Here is a 15,142-nt window from a genome sequence, read left to right as displayed (position 1 = left end):
CAGTGGAAGTGAAAAACACCCGCATGATCCTAGGTTTTTGATACTTCTACGGTCAATTGAAAAAAATAATTGGTAAATAACTAAAATTGAGTATGAATTAAAAAATCTCCGAGTTCTAAAATTTGACGAAGAGGTTTACGACATAAATTAGACTTCGGCCCAGTTATAGCCCAATAGTTCAAAAATTGGGCCGGCCCATGCTCAGTCCATGATCAGCAGAATGAACGTAGCCCTAATTTCCGTTTGGACAAAAGCATCAAATCTTTCCTTCTCAAGGGTCCTGCGTTTTGGTCGATCTGTTTAAGATACCCCGGTCACTGCACGAGAGCGTTCGATTTCTCATCACACAAAAGCATTCAATCGTCCCTTTCTCCAAACGTTGCGTCTTGGTCGATCTCTCAGTTGAAGGTACTCTTCCAATTCATTCAATCGACTTCTACGTTAGACACAATTGTTTGGACTTTGGATGCTGATAAAGTAACGAGACAATGAAAGAAAATTTGAATAGTAAATTGTTCACCGTCTAGGGCTCAGAATACGGCAAATTAGTCTTCATGCAAAACTCATAAGACACTTTGGCTTACTTGGTTTGATTTATTTATTTATTTATTTTTGTTTCGGATTTTTGGCGGCAAAGAGAGCGCGAGAGATAACATAGTAATCAAAATGTGGTTTTTATTTTTCCCCATTTTCCTGCTAACCAAACAGACGGTCGGATTCACTCTAGATTGCTTTATAAGTTGGATATGCTAGTGCTGGAAGTTTTCAATTTTAGAGTTTCTCTTTGAACACCCTTGGAACTAACGCCATTTTTTATTATTGCCTAGACTAAAATTTTTATGGTTTTTTTTTTTTCTCCATTTTCCTGGTACCAAAACAGACGGCCGATTGCAATTAGATTGCTTTTTAAGTTGGATATGCTACTGCTGGGAGTTTTCAATTCTAGAGTTTATCTTTGAACACCTGTGGAATTATTGCCAGTTTGGATTACAGCTCAGATTGAATGTTTTCTTAGATTAAGGGTCTTTGCTATTTGAGAAAGATTTTATGTACCAAAATAGATTTGGTTTAGATGCTAAGAAAATATGGAAAAAAGTAATTAAAATATTGAATTGTAAAATTTTCACCAATGATGATTTGGCAATACAACCTTTTTCTTCTTTTTTTTTGGCAGCAAAAGATGAGAAATAATTTTTTGTTCCCTTATTGCTCTTTGTTTTTGGAAACAAAATATAGGACTGGGGTTTCCTTTTGAAGGCTTTTAACTGTCCATGCTGTTGAAAATTTAAAATTTCAAGATTTTTGTTTTTTGATTGGTAAATAAGAGCTTGCATTAGAAACGTCTAGGAACGGCGAAAACAGTACACACGAAGTATACAAATAAACGTCCAAAAAACTAAGCAGCAAAGACTAAAGAGACAAGAAAGTCATCCCCTTACTTAACAAACAGCCAATCTATGAAGTCAATCATATGCACAAGTGTGATCCTCTATATATGCCCTAACCCGATTCACAAAATTATACAAAAAAGAATATTTGATAACTTGGTCGGACTGTTCGACATCATTGAACGCTCTTCCGTTCTGTTCGACATCATTTAGTATTTTGTTTTGGACAAGGTAGAGGAGAGAATAAAACTACAGTTTTCTTTTATGTTTCTTCCTTGAAATCAAATAGAGGATTGATTTCACGGTTCTTTGTAACTTGGGAATGCTATTGCTGATGGAAAAAAGTTAGTGTCCATTGGGATATACATTTTGTTTTTTGTTTTTTGTTTTCAAAAACAAAAAATAGTAGTAAATTTTATATAAAATAAAAAAAATTTTAAATACTAACATTAAAAGAGTAATGGTTTTTAAAAACTCTACCATATTATTAATTATCCTTTTATAAAAAGGATTTAATTCTAATTAAACTCTTTTGGTTTGATTTCTTTTGCTTGAGGATAAGATATTATCTAGAGTCAATATCTATTATTGATAATAATTTATTAAAAGACATTATTTTTCAAATTTTTAATAAACATATAAGAAGTGAAGGAGCCTTTTCTAATTATATCAAGGTCAAAATATAGTATTGGATAATTATATTTGAAGCAGTTATAAATTTTAATTATATTATGATTCTTTTATACTCCTCTATCAACAACTATGAGAGAGCAATAAATAACAAAAAAAAAAAAAAAATTATATTTTCTAATTCAAAACATTTTTACCACCTCAAATTTAAAATTTTTTGAAGTAAATAAGGACATAAGGTAAAGTTATAATTTTTGTATGAGAGTTTCTACTTTTTATATCGAAGTTATTACTATTTTCTGTTTTTAAAAAAAGAAAATAAAGTCTATACAAACGAGACCTTACTTATACTTTTTCCTTATAATAAAACTTTATGTTGGACGAAATGCCAAAATCTAATACCATAATCACTTCCTCTCCTCTCACATTTCTTTTTCTCTGGATGCAAGAAACAACCACTGCAATGTTTCTTTTGTTTTCTTTCTTCACCTGAAAAAAATTGCATTTGGTATTATCAATTGATTGCCATTAATGAAACTCTTCTACTTCTTGACTGATTTCTACTCAACCAAGAAATGGTACAGCCTTATGCCATAAAAGGGCACAAGCGAAAGAGAAGGGAAGAGAACTATGATAAAGAGGAAGTAGAACAATTGTTAGAAGAGGAGACAGCAGCAACAGCCACACAGGATGAGAATAAGGCAGAAGAAATCACACATGAACTTCCTGGTATCCCACTTGTCCCATTCAAATCGAACAACAAGACTGGGGTTACGTTCATTCTTGAGAGGGCTTGTTTAGAAGTTGCAAAAGTTGGAAAGGTAATCAATTTTATTTCTTCTCTCGTTATGTCTACTCCTGCATTATTAATTCATTTTGCTTACTTGTTTATAAAAACTACCCCTCTCCCTTTTTAATTCATCTTCTAAAACGTGTGTGTGGGTGTTTGATGAATGTAAAAGCAGTAGGATTTCATTTGCCATTATTGTGTGTTTACCAAAAAAATTCTGTTATGCTTTCATCAGTTAACTCTCTCTCTCTCTCTCTGTACGTGACATAATTTTCTGTTCCTGTGCATACAGAGTTACCAGCTACTGAGCTCAGAGGATCATGCAAATTTCCTGAGGAAAAATAACAAAAACCCTGCTGATTACAGGCCTGACATTCTTCATCAGGTAAGTTGATTTGACAGGCGTGAAATTGTTGTTCAACACATTTTTTATTTCAAATGAATTAGCTATATGTGTCCCACATTGATTTAGCGCAAACCTAATTTGTGGACTTAAGCATGCACTACTCATGTTATGCTCGTTGCTTCAACACTCACTAGTTTAACAGTGCTTTATGAAGTCAGTGCTGCACCATTCCCTAGACACACACAAAGACATGTAACAGACAAGCCCTTGAGGCCTGGCTCAATTGGTAAAGGGTTGGGAGGGTTTTGTGGGACGTTCCAGGTTCAAGTCCCAATGGGGACAAAAATTTACTTATCAAAAAGAAGACACACAACTGACAAGTATGTGCAAACAAAAACAAAATACAGAAAAGAAAAACCTATAAAGGAGAAGAAAATGTTTAATTTGGTACTTTTCATGTACATAAAGCTTTATATTTGCTTGTTTCTAAACAATATACGATCCTAAATATTGATGTGTTCAGGCTCTCCTAACTATTTTAGACAGCCCACTTAATAAGGCTGGGAGGCTACGAGCTGTGTATGTAAGAACCGAGAAAGGTGTGCTTTTTGAAGTTAAGCCACATGTTCGCATTCCAAGGACATACAAGCGGTTCTCTGGGATCATGTGTAAGTTTTCCAAATTCTTTATTTGCTATATGGGATATAATGTGCTTTTATTTGCTCTTTGGGCTTTTCTGCCCTGTTATTTTTTAATCACTCCCTAATTGTAAATGCAGTGCAGCTGCTACAGAAACTGAGTATTACTGCTGTTGGTAAGCGGGAGAAGCTTTTACGTGTCATCAAGAACCCAGTTACTCAATATTTACCTGTCAACTCTCGAAAAATAGGTGAGCATTTATTGTGTAAAGTGTTCCCATATTTCAACTTTTACTAGAAATGAACAAATTGTTTTCTTGTATATCAGGTTTCTCATATAGTTCAGAAAAGTCAACTCCAATATGGGACTATGTGGCTGCTGTTAGCGATGATGTGGACCTTGTTTTTGTGGTATGCTCCAAAGAACTCACATTTTAATTTGTATTCATCTTCCAACAGAGAATTTTTGTTCTCTATCTTATTTCATCCTTGTGTTGTTTAGGTTGGTGCAATGGCCCATGGGAAAATTAGTAATGATTATACAGATGATTTCATAGCAAGTAAGTCAATCCTGACTCAAGTATGTTATTGCATTTTAATACATTCCAAACCCAGCACATATTTAATCTGCTTCCTTGTTCATCATCATCCTTCTCATTCATTTTAGATGATGGATTTTCTGTGGCTGCTTGGTCATCCTATGTTCTTAGACATGAAGGATTTGGGGCTTATATCTTATGCCCATTTTTGGCCTAGCAACTGTGAGACAGTTGAAACATAATGATGACAATTTTCTCCCCCTTATTTTTGCAGTTTCTGGCTATCCATTGAGTGCTGCATGGTGTACTTATTTGATCTGTGGGGCCTTGATGCAGAAGTGGAATATATTTTAGGTCTCATCATTTTGCTTTTAGTTGAAGCTCAAGATCAGAACATGATGTTTTCATTCCCAGTAGTACATGTAAACCCAGGTGCAATGCTTGCATTTAGGATTTTTAGCTTTTTATTTTATTTTATTCAGGGAATGTATGAATGCTGTCACGTTTTTCAAAAAAGAAAAAGAAAAAGAAAAAGAAAATTGAAGCAGGACTTGTCCTCTGTCTATTTTGCTTCTGATCTACTATTACAGACATCCTTCTGTTCATAACATGAACTGTGACACAAAGAGGATAGCAGGGATTTTGCCCAGAGGGCTATCACTATAACCTCTGCCACCTAGATTTTGCCTTTCAACCTTCCGCTGATTCCTTGTAAACGCGCCTATCTTCCTCACTATAATTTAGAGGAAGTTTCAGGTGGTCGTCAAAACAAACACAATGGCATGTTACTGATATGATGATCCAATTCTGGAAACCTTCCTGTCTTGGAGTGAGTTGGCGAGCTGTGAAGGATCAAAATCTTGTGCTTGGCCGTTCAATTTAAAGCTCCAGCCGAGTATATCATGTGATGATAAAGTTGCAGGATTATATGTTGATATGCCAACGCACACATTCTCAGAGGCAAAGGGTGAAAGATCTTGTGCGATAGATAGAGAAGAGGCCGACTCCTAAAGGAGCCAATGTTGCATTCAGCTTCTTGACCCTTCCATCATATTCCAAACACACTTGCACACGTTCTCCTCCTGTGAGCTTTATCTTCTTCAATTCTCCATTCCCGTCTGATTGCCATATGGTTGTCAGCATCACCCACTTCTCTGTCATGCCAACTGAATTTCATGAAAAATGCAATTGAGAAAATATTCTCAAATCGCATTTTATTTTGTTGTTCAGCGTTGTCGAAGGAATCAGGAAAGCGTCTTTGAAGATGCAATGACAAAAGCAATTCCCTCTTTAATGTAACTGGGAATCGTTGGTTTACAAAGAAAACAAAAGAGGTGGGAATTATTGAGTTGGAGGGGTAGGGTGTAGAAGACTTGACCCTTGTGTTGTCCAGTGGAATTGATCGCAGTGACTGAGCCATTGGTTTGGATCTCAGCTGAGGCATTAAACTTCAACTGCCCCAAAAACAGGAATTCCTGGTTAGAGTTTGAGGCTGCGTCCCCTGCTAGAAGAAGAAGAAGAAACAATAGTGGTAGACATGATTGAAATGTTACGCAGCCAGCAAACACTTGAGCAACCGCTTTATGGTCTCTGACGAGGTTTCATCTTTCCAAATTGTGTATAACATTTGGGTGATGATCTATGGACGGCATTGCATTATTGGTCTTCTAATTGGCTTGTGGTAGAACCTGAGACAAAGAGTGGTGGAAGGGTCACCGCGGGGGTCCGTAGAAACAGCTAATTAGTCATTGCTACCTGTCTCCATTATTTTGCCTTGCGTGGAAAAGCCGGTGTTAAATATCCTTCCTGTAGAAGATTGGGATTTTCTTTCCCCTTTTAAACCCATAAAATAAAAGCATCATATAATAAAAAATATGGTCCTTTTTTTTTTATAATTAATCTATAAATTACGTTATTGATTTGATTAAAAAATGCGTGTCTGGTGGGCTGGATGTTGAAACCCAACCACACTTCCTACCCATTCGAAACCAATTTTAAGGCCCGCAATGCAATTAGGGCCCACAACGATCCACTAGCATGCCCAAGAACCTGACAATGGGCTCAGCAGATCTCTCCATGGGCTCTTTTGGGATAACGAAAAAACAAAGCCAGCCAACATGGTGTCACCAGCTAGAAAAAAATTCTTAATTTGGTTTCCACTTGCATAATAGTATAAACATAGATTCAACTTCCCGCTCAGATTCAGAGTCATTTGGATTTTGGGATAGAAAATATAAATTTGATTTTACAGAAAGCAGAATATTAAAAAGTGACAAAATTTCAAATTAGGTCAGTCCACGCACTGACGGTGCCAAAGGGCAAAGTGATATGTAAGCTCATAACTTTCATGTCAATTGATTTAATACAAAATTCCAATTTATTTAGAAACTTGGTATGGATGAAGACAAGATTGATAGCAAACACACTGCATCGTTTGTCATACACCCTTAGGCTTTACCGGGAACGAATCCAACTTTTCTCACAAGAGCCCAATGGATCTCTTCCTGATTTTCTTGGCATCCAAACACCACTATGATTAATTTACCGGGGAAAATATATAAGGGTATATTATATTGTGGATAACACAATGCATCTACACGAAAGAATCAACAAGACAAAAGGAAAGAATTGAAAAGGGTTCTGGCAATTATCATGGTCGGTGATTTACGAATTTTATAATTTTCTTTATTCATTTATTATTTATTCATTTTTTCACATAGTTAAGCGCGCCATAAATCTTAAATTATTTCCATCGGGTGCGATGAACTGAATTCTTATCAACTTAATATTCTTAAATTGCCTGAAAATTTTAAAATCACAAATAATATAAAAAAAAACAATGAAAAATAAACTACATATTTAGCTTGTAATACTGTGCAAAACTCTCCGAGGGTTTTCTTTTCTATATATTTTCTTAGCAAGTCCATGTTAATTAAAATATCAAAAACCTTCCAATTTAAGCAACATTAAAAAAAAATTATTATCATTACCAAGAATATAATCCGCTCAAAGAATTTAATAAAAACAACAAAAATAAAAAAATAATGGAAATGATGGAATCTAAGCTGATATCCTTTTCTGGGTTTGATGAACAAACAAACCAGCCATCAGCTGGTTGGCTCCAAATCCAAACTCCTGGTCTTTCTTTTATTTATTTTAGTGAATGGATAATAAAGAACATGGAGAGGGAGCCAAAACCCATCAAGTTGCTTTTAAAGTAAAAATATATTTTCAGTAAAGATTCCTCAAACCTTGATGATGATGGAAACCAGAGCGTCTAGAAGACTGGTGTGCTCGGTTTTATATTAACAGCTGCCAAGAGTTTGGGAGGCTGAGTGAGGAATGCGGAGACTGCGTGCTTCCTCGTGACATGGCAGCTTATGCCCACGCAAACAAATTACAAGCCTGCAATAAGCTTGTGCTTCCCGTGCATCACACACGGGGTTTACAGCTTCATCTCCAGTCTTCGTAAAGCTGGAAGTGGAATAAAAATATTGTGAGCGATGACATCAATGTTCTATGGATAAGGCCCCAAGCCTTTTATTTTTCAATTCATTTTCAGTAAAAAATCACCATTATTCTTTTTTATTTGATACATGTAGAGACATTAAAACATATTCAAAACTATCCCAGATTTTGATTTGCTTGAACTACCAACCTCATCATACCTTAGATGGATACCGGGATACAAGTTCCCCAAGTCTTCTAAGTGGTAGTTACTGGAGTCCCAACTCATCAGCTGGATTGAAACTGCCAATTGCACCCATCTACAAAGTATAAAAAGCTTGGGCAAGAAAGTGAGTAAGCTTGGTCTACATCCCTTCAAATATAAGTCATGAAGTTCATATGGATGAATGTTGCATCTAACCATGATGTATATATCCAGAAGAGCTCATGCAATTAGACAATGGCCTACAGACAGAGATTAAATAGAAAGCTTTACTAAGCATATTAAGGGGCCAACTATATATATGATTTTTTTACCCTTTATATTGCATTTTTGAGTAAGATTTAACCTTCTAATAACAAAATATGAGTGTTAATTTATTTATTTTTTCATAAGTAAAATACGAATGTTAGTTTATAGTTCCTCTTCGCCCTGCTATACACACGCGCAGGCATGTGTTGACGCCTTCTCGTCGAATTTTATTACATGTTAGGCACGAACTGCTTAGATTTAATGGGCTAACCAACTCAGGTTGTGAGGGGTGGAACTACTTGGGATTAAAAAATAAGATGTCATTTTCTTCATCAATCTAATAAACAGCAATTCCAACCAAAATAATAATAAGTTATTTTCAATTCCCAGAGAGAAATAAACTTTTAATATCTTCTCCTTGAATATATTAATCAAATAGACGCTGAGGTCGATCAGGTAGTTTGTATATATTGTCAAGATCGTCTCACTTTCTCATCAGACTCAAGTTTCAACACCCCCAAAGAAATCCACAATGCTAGCATTCTCCCCTCCATTGTTTTCAACCTTTGGTTGGCCCTGGGAGGATCCCATAAGCCATGAACAGAACTACATCTATCAAGAAACAGAAGCTTCAGAATCGTTTCTTCACTTGCCCTCATCTGAGCCACAAGCTGAACTCAATTATTCCACACCATGTGCAGCAGTTAGTGGCAATCCCACGATGGTTAAGAAACTTAACCACAACGCAAGTGAGCGGGATCGTCGTAAGAAGATCAACAGCTTATACTCCTCTCTGCGTTCACTCCTTCCAGCAGCAGATCAAGCGGTACTAACTAAACTATCTTTTTGGTTTAATTAGGAGTGTCAAGGAAAACAACTAGTAAGAATGACTTCTAACAGCAACTAGATCATTTGAGTTCTTATCTTTGATGCTTCATTAAGACAAAGTATTGTAAAGGGTGAAATGTCCTTATGCTTGTAATTTTCCAAATATCCTATATGCCCCTTCTATGCTTCTCCCAACAAAACAGTGAGGCCTGCTTTTTCTAGAAATTACTGAAATAGCTTTAAGTTACTGCTGGCTTTCTTTGAGAAGCAAAGATTTTGCATTTTATATGGGCTGAATGTGAGGATTTATATCAAGGAAGGACTTATAATTAAAAATTTTGCAAAATTTTTTGCAGATCAAATGTTTGTATAGGTATTTAGACTACACTGCAATGGTTTGTAACATAAAACTCATCTGATTCTTTAATTAATTAGAAGCTTCGAAGTCACTCTTTCTCAAACATTGGTTACAGACATCCCTGATTAATGTACTTCCTATTTGAATGAGTTTTATATACCTTTTAGACCTAGTTTTCATAATATTGTGGTGTTTTGCAGAAGAAATTAAGCATTCCTTCCACAGTTTCACGGGTGCTGAAATACATACCAGAACTACAACAGCAAGTGGAGAGACTGATACAAAAGAAGGAAGAGCTTTTATCAAAGATTTCTAGGCAAGGAGATATAATTCACCTAGAGAAGCAAAGAAAGGGCACACTTGCAAGCTCTTTATCTGCTGTTTCAGCAAACAGGCTCAGTGACAGGGAAATTGTGGTTCAGATATCCACATTTAAGGTCCATGAGAGTCCATTATCAGAGGTTCTGCTAAATTTGGGGGAGGATGGGCTTCTTGTAATCAATGCATCATCTTTTGAGTCCTTTGGAGGGAGGGTCTTCTACAATTTACATCTTCAGGTACTTTTCCTTTCCATATTTGGTTTTTCTGTCTCACCTTTTAATCTTATATTTTAATATTGCACAACCAATGACCAAACGAAAAATAAACTAAAATAGTACATTGGTACCTATCAGACAGAGCCACAAATTAATTTGTTTTAATCACTATGGCAGCTATGAAAAAGAAACAAATTTTAGAGGACGAAGAATGTATAGCTACCTTACACTTGGTATAATTCAAGAGTTATGATAAGTTTGGGAATTATGAAAGATAGTTGTGAATGACTGAATTCCTAGATTGTGCTTAGTAAAATGGTTTCATATACCTTATTAAGAAAAGCCACTTGCACATACTACTTACCTTAAACAAATGTTTGTAAATTTTATCCATGTATTGATTTTATTACTGAATTTGACCATTTAGTTAACATGCTAATAGTTTCTTGTAATCTTTTGTCTTCAGGTGGAAGGAACTCATAGAATGGAGTGCGAGGTGTTGAGTGAGAAGCTCCTTTCATTGTGTGAGAAGAGAAGAGACGCTTTTCCATGAAATCTTGGCTCTAATAATCTAACAGGAGGGTTTTGTAATGGAGGAAGCACATGTACAGAAAATTAATCTCGAAAAATATGCAAGAATTTGACATGTTGCCCATGCCATTTATTTATTGGTAGGCAAGAAAAAATATATTGAAAGCACCTAACAAAAAGAACAAGAAAGTACATAGGCTGTATACAAAGTACACCAAGAGGCAAAGCAAAAAAAGCAAGGGGCTTAAAAAGCAGAAGTACCTTTTCACCAAGACCCCAACCAATCAACTTTACTTGCCTAATCCATATAATGGGGCTACAATGTCTTATGCCCTTGGGGTCCATGTGGGTCTGGTTAGAAAGCTAATAATTCTGTAAAAACATCAACAGCTTTAAAGGTTATCAAAGGATGACCCATATATACATACTATCTAGAAAGAAACAAAGCCATTATTCAAATGTATTCTGTGTGTGAAAGGTATCTAGTATTCTTAAAATAAATGGAGAATTCTACTTAAACTAAAAATAAATTCAGCCTTGCATTTGTATTGACTTCTGACAGTTGCATTAAAAACAAAAAATGCTGGAAAGCTGCACAGGATACAAACAGATATGAAGAGGATATGTTAACATTTCACAATGGCATTATATGGCTACGAGCCTACAATATTATTGAAATCTATCAGTGTGATTTATAAAATATAAAATCCTTTCATTATCTTATAAATACACAGCTCGAAAGCCCTTGCTTTTTTTTCTCAACAAAAATAATTTCTTTTAACTCCAAATAAATTTTAATTTCCTTTGAATGGACACATCATGGACTACTTTCCACTGACTAGCTTGGAGACTCATAAGATCAAATCCTAATACTCTATCAATAATTTTTATTTTTCATAATATTATTGCTCTGAATTCAGCTGTATTCCAGTGTGAAAAGAATTTTCAATTATTTTTAGTCACAAAATTTTGAAAATTTAATTCCCACAACTTGCAATACAAATTAATTTTCGATGCTTTACCACTATGCTAAAAGAAACATAAAACTGCCTATCATAGAATTCTACTATCAAATTAAATTAGAGATTGTTGCGGGACATGGTCACAATCTAAGAAGGCCAATCAACAAAATCTATGACAAGTGTTCATAAGTCATTATCAGAGTTGATAAAGTATCATTCTACTGACTTCATTAAAGTCTATGTTGGATTGATTAATATAGGAAAATTCCACAACAGGAGTGCTGTTATCATCACTCTATAGACTCCATCTCTTTGGAAGTTCTTGACCCTCTTAGCATAGAAATCTTTTCTACGATACTGCCAAATTTCAAATGTTCGAAATGATTTGATTTCAGAATAGAGAGAAGTAATGATTGAATAAAAAGCATTCAGTCAAGCAATTCTTCAAGTAAGGACAAAGAAAAGAGAAATTTGAAGCTATGTTCATTCCATAACTAAGAAAACAGAAATAAACCTAAATTTTGAGAATTCAATTAGAAAAACATCGAAATGGGGAAACCATTCAAAAAAATGCAGACAATCAAACCTCTGATTCTGTATCTAATTTTAGAGAAATAAAATTCAATTTACGAATTTCCAAGAAACCTCGATTCCGAGTATTCAACAGAGAAATCCTCACCTCAAGCAACCGATATTCAAGTAAGCAAAATCTGACATTTTTCTGAAGTGGCATTTCCTGAAATCTGCTGGCCGATAACCTTAACCAGAGAGAGAGGAGGGGCGGGCGGGCGGGCGGGGCGGGGGGGTTTGAAGTGGAGACTTAAACGCTGCGTTTTGATGACGCTATCGAAAGAGGGAAATCGAGCGTCGACCTTCGTTGGGCCAAAAGTAGGCCCACTTTAATGGGGACAGGGAAAATGAGTCATTTAAAGTCTACCAGGGCCACATCAAGTTCTAATGAAGTTGTAGCCAAGTCCGTATCTAGCGGCCCAGCCCATTATACGTCGGCCAAGTCGACCGTACGGGGCCAATAGAACATGACCAGGCCCCCACCCAACCACTGAGCCGAGACAATTTGCGTGGGACCAAATCCCACTGCTCTACTGACAGTGGGCCTCAATGGGCCTTGGGAGTGCTTATCACAAAAGACATATACGATACCGCCATTAAAAAAAAAGGGTAATGTGCCCTAGACATAAGGCACCTCTAATCTCTTTTAATGACTCCACAATGTTTCATTACTTTCCTTTCTCCAAACAAGGAAATTTTCCATTCCTTTACTGCAAATATCAATGTAGGACTTATTTTTAATTCCAAAGAAATGGTTCTGACCTTTCTAAATTTAAAAAAAAAAAAAAAAAAAAAAAAAAAAAAAGGTAATCATAATATATACTCAGCTAATAAAAAACAAGATGTCATGTAGAAGTGGTAAAAGGGGTTTTTAGGATGATGCAAAACCAGGTTTTTAATGGGTACTTGTAAATGTCATATCATGGTATCTTCTTCTTCTTCTTCTTCTTCTTCTTCTTCTTCTTATTGTCGATGCCCCTCAAATGTTTTAAAGGGCAAAAAGGACAGTGACAAAAGGAAAGCATGAAGGTCAGTAGGTCACTACAGCAAAGTAACGGATAAAATGTCGTATTCAATTATTTGGCACCATTCTTTTGAACAGTTTAATTGGAATCAATTCTTGATTTATACTACTGTCCTGGTTGGTCATATATGGCGTTATATTTTCATTTTTTTTCACGTAATATCATCGTTTGGAGCTCAATCATAATCACATTGCATGGCAGGGAGGAGTGAGCCAATTAGCTAAGCGATCAAATCTTCTTCTTTAGATAAAAGTCGTGGGAATGGGACAGATTTCGAATTAACAAAGAATTGATTAACGAAAATTATAAATTCCAAAATTGGAAACTCGCCCTGGATTGAAATTGGCCGACATTAATTTGCTAGCATTCAAATATAAAAGCCACGGAAAAACACATAGAACCGAGCATGATGATGAGTGCCATCCCCCATTCATGTAGCCCACTTGCTTCTTGTCTGTATAAAAGAAGGAATTTAGAAACATAAGGACGCCATCCCACCACCCCATTTCAACAAAACAACCCAACATTTTGTACTGCATCAGAATTGAGATTTAAGGGTATGAATCCTCCCACCTTATGGAAGTTGAAATATCAGATTTCTTGACCCTTGTCTCCTTCACAACCCATACGGCAGCCCCACACGCAATGGGAAAGGTTAGCTAGGTTGATTCATTCGCACCTTTCAACATCATTTTCTATGATCCTTTGGATGTTTTCTCCACACTTTGTCTCTGATCAAGCATGTAGGACAATGGACCGAAACTCATGTACTCATACTTTTCTTCTATTCAATTAATGGACACTTTTCCTGTATTTAATAGACACTAGTTGAAGCATTCTACTCTTAAAGTTCATGCACCTTGAAGCTGTTGGCTTAGTTGGTGTAGGGGTATCCATGTGGGTAAGTAATTATAAAGTCATATGCACCTGCTGCACATTGTTTGCAAGAGGACAAAGCCTAAGAAATGGTTCCAACTTGTATTAGAAGAGGTTTTGAAAACCCTAGTTGGGTGATAAACAACATAAATTTAAATTTGTGGGTGGAGATTTTTTCCCCCTTCCTTTATCTTCATTTGTCACTTTCGTGAAATTTTCTCGAGAAAATATATGCCGATTAAGGTTCTCGTGTATTCACATATCACATAGTACTGATCTTGAACAGGTCATATCCTCCTTTTTTTCCACTTATGATTTTGGATGATTCGGAAGTTCTTCATGATTTCTTGAGGAAAAGTCTCTCCTTTTTGTTTCAAAACTCCATCAAACCGCATTATTAAAATGATAAAAAAGAACTGATACATCTCTCAAATTGTTTGCCAATGTCAATAAAGAAAATCCGTCGGAGAGATCCGCCATCATTTCGTCACTATTAACAATACCCCCAAGTATGTATATATGTATATATATATATATATGTATGTATATAAAGAGAGAGAGAGAGAGATTCAAACTGCCAGCAGAATAGACAGATTTTCCACCCTGAAAGAGCAGGCACCTCCTTGTATGTCAACCTAACAACCTAATACAATGCTACTTTTTCCATCATATTATTATTCACATGCACATAGAATGGGTCGATGAATGATGTTGCCCCTATTTTTATTGGATTTTTCTTCTCAGGTTTGGGCCAACTGGGAGGAAACTTTATGATTTTTTTTTTTTTCCATGTTGAATTTTGGACAGTCATCATGTACTCTAGATACAGCCAGCCCATTTAGATCCGGCAATTTATTACACCTATTTATTAAAAACAAAAAAAAAACAAAAAAATCAAATTCAATGTATTGTTGGTCCTCGATACCTCGACCACCCCTTCTGAGACAAAATCTTAATGATCATTTATTTGATTTTTCTTCCTCTTCGACACATAGCGTACTCCAGTTTATTATTGGTCACTTTTCTGCATTAGATTTAGGTGGTCTCTTTACGTTGCATCAAAAGTGGGGGCATAGAATTAGGTACTGCATTAATCAGGTCATTAAATTTTGTCTGGCTAGAAAATATGCTTTCAAGAAAACTAAAATGAAGAGTGAATATCAAGTTGGAACCTCATCTGACTTAATTTACCTGGGAATCGCACCA

At 35.7% G+C, this 15,142-nt stretch overlaps 3 protein-coding genes across 6 annotated transcripts; 2 read left to right on the top strand and 1 right to left on the bottom strand.

The window, feature by feature from the left end:
* The first annotated feature begins 263 nt into the window (after positions 1-263).
* LOC117919638 (ribosomal RNA small subunit methyltransferase nep-1-like) lies at positions 264-4,894 on the top strand. The gene is made up of 8 exons (XM_034836846.1): positions 264-408; positions 2,592-2,839; positions 3,101-3,193; positions 3,678-3,822; positions 3,933-4,043; positions 4,121-4,203; positions 4,295-4,352; positions 4,606-4,894. The coding sequence occupies exons 2-8, from the start codon at positions 2,594-2,596 to the stop codon at positions 4,683-4,685; spliced, it is 816 nt and encodes a 271-aa protein (XP_034692737.1). The 5' UTR covers positions 264-408; positions 2,592-2,593; the 3' UTR covers positions 4,686-4,894.
* Positions 4,895-7,387: 2,493 nt separating this feature from the next.
* On the bottom strand, positions 7,388-12,243 carry LOC117920045. Of its 4 annotated transcripts, none has more exons than XR_004652181.1 (4): positions 12,145-12,243; positions 10,765-10,875; positions 7,990-8,098; positions 7,388-7,805 (listed from the first exon to the last, which is right to left on the bottom strand). XR_004652181.1 is itself a non-coding variant. In XM_034837396.1 (3 exons), exons 1-3 carry the CDS (start codon positions 12,180-12,182, stop codon positions 7,637-7,639), a joined length of 306 nt encoding a protein of 101 aa, XP_034693287.1. In that variant the 5' UTR covers positions 12,183-12,243; the 3' UTR covers positions 7,388-7,636. The 4 variants fall into 4 exon arrangements, 2 of the variants coding, with proteins under 2 accessions (XP_034693287.1, XP_034693286.1); XR_004652180.1 differs by having other exon boundaries at positions 8,000-8,098; XM_034837396.1 differs by lacking the exon at positions 10,765-10,875 and having other exon boundaries at positions 8,000-8,098.
* On the top strand, positions 8,756-10,660 carry LOC117920044 (transcription factor ORG2-like). Its single transcript, XM_034837393.1, has 3 exons — positions 8,756-9,076; positions 9,637-9,993; positions 10,439-10,660. Exons 1-3 carry the CDS (start codon positions 8,783-8,785, stop codon positions 10,523-10,525), a joined length of 738 nt encoding a protein of 245 aa, XP_034693284.1. The 5' UTR covers positions 8,756-8,782; the 3' UTR covers positions 10,526-10,660.
* Positions 12,244-15,142: the final 2,899 nt, after the last annotated feature.

This window comes from Vitis riparia, chromosome 8, assembly GCF_004353265.1.
Source record: "Vitis riparia cultivar Riparia Gloire de Montpellier isolate 1030 chromosome 8, EGFV_Vit.rip_1.0, whole genome shotgun sequence".
In the NCBI taxonomy this organism is placed as follows: Eukaryota; Viridiplantae; Streptophyta; class Magnoliopsida; order Vitales; family Vitaceae; genus Vitis; species Vitis riparia.
Note: the sequence above shows the minus strand (reverse complement) of the source record. Positions and strands in the feature narration are given on the sequence as shown.

What these genes read in the sequence shown, in the direction of transcription:
- LOC117919638 (XM_034836846.1), top strand. Translation starts at nt 2,594, where the DNA reads ATGGTACAGCCTTATGCCATAAAAGGGCACAAGCGAAAGAGAAGGGAA. An exon ending in GGCCTGACATTCTTCATCAG is followed by an intron (nt 3,194 to 3,677) that starts GTAAGTTGATTT and finishes TGATGTGTTCAG; the next exon opens with GCTCTCCTAACTATTTTAGA. An exon ending in TGTCAACTCTCGAAAAATAG is followed by an intron (nt 4,044 to 4,120) that starts GTGAGCATTTAT and finishes CTTGTATATCAG; the next exon opens with GTTTCTCATATAGTTCAGAA.
- LOC117920044 (XM_034837393.1), top strand. Translation starts at nt 8,783, where the DNA reads ATGCTAGCATTCTCCCCTCCATTGTTTTCAACCTTTGGTTGGCCCTGG. An exon ending in TTCCAGCAGCAGATCAAGCG is followed by an intron (nt 9,077 to 9,636) that starts GTACTAACTAAA and finishes GGTGTTTTGCAG; the next exon opens with AAGAAATTAAGCATTCCTTC. An exon ending in TCTACAATTTACATCTTCAG is followed by an intron (nt 9,994 to 10,438) that starts GTACTTTTCCTT and finishes TTTTGTCTTCAG; the next exon opens with GTGGAAGGAACTCATAGAAT.
- LOC117920045 (XM_034837395.1), bottom strand. Translation starts at nt 10,848, where the DNA reads ATGGACCCCAAGGGCATAAGACATTGTAGCCCCATTATATGGATTAGG. An exon ending in GTTGGGGTCTTGGTGAAAAG is followed by an intron (nt 8,116 to 10,764) that starts GTACTTCTGCTT and finishes TTCTTGCCCAAG; the next exon opens with CTTTTTATACTTTGTAGATG. An exon ending in TATCCCGGTATCCATCTAAG is followed by an intron (nt 7,806 to 7,999) that starts GTATGATGAGGT and finishes TTCCACTTCCAG; the next exon opens with CTTTACGAAGACTGGAGATG.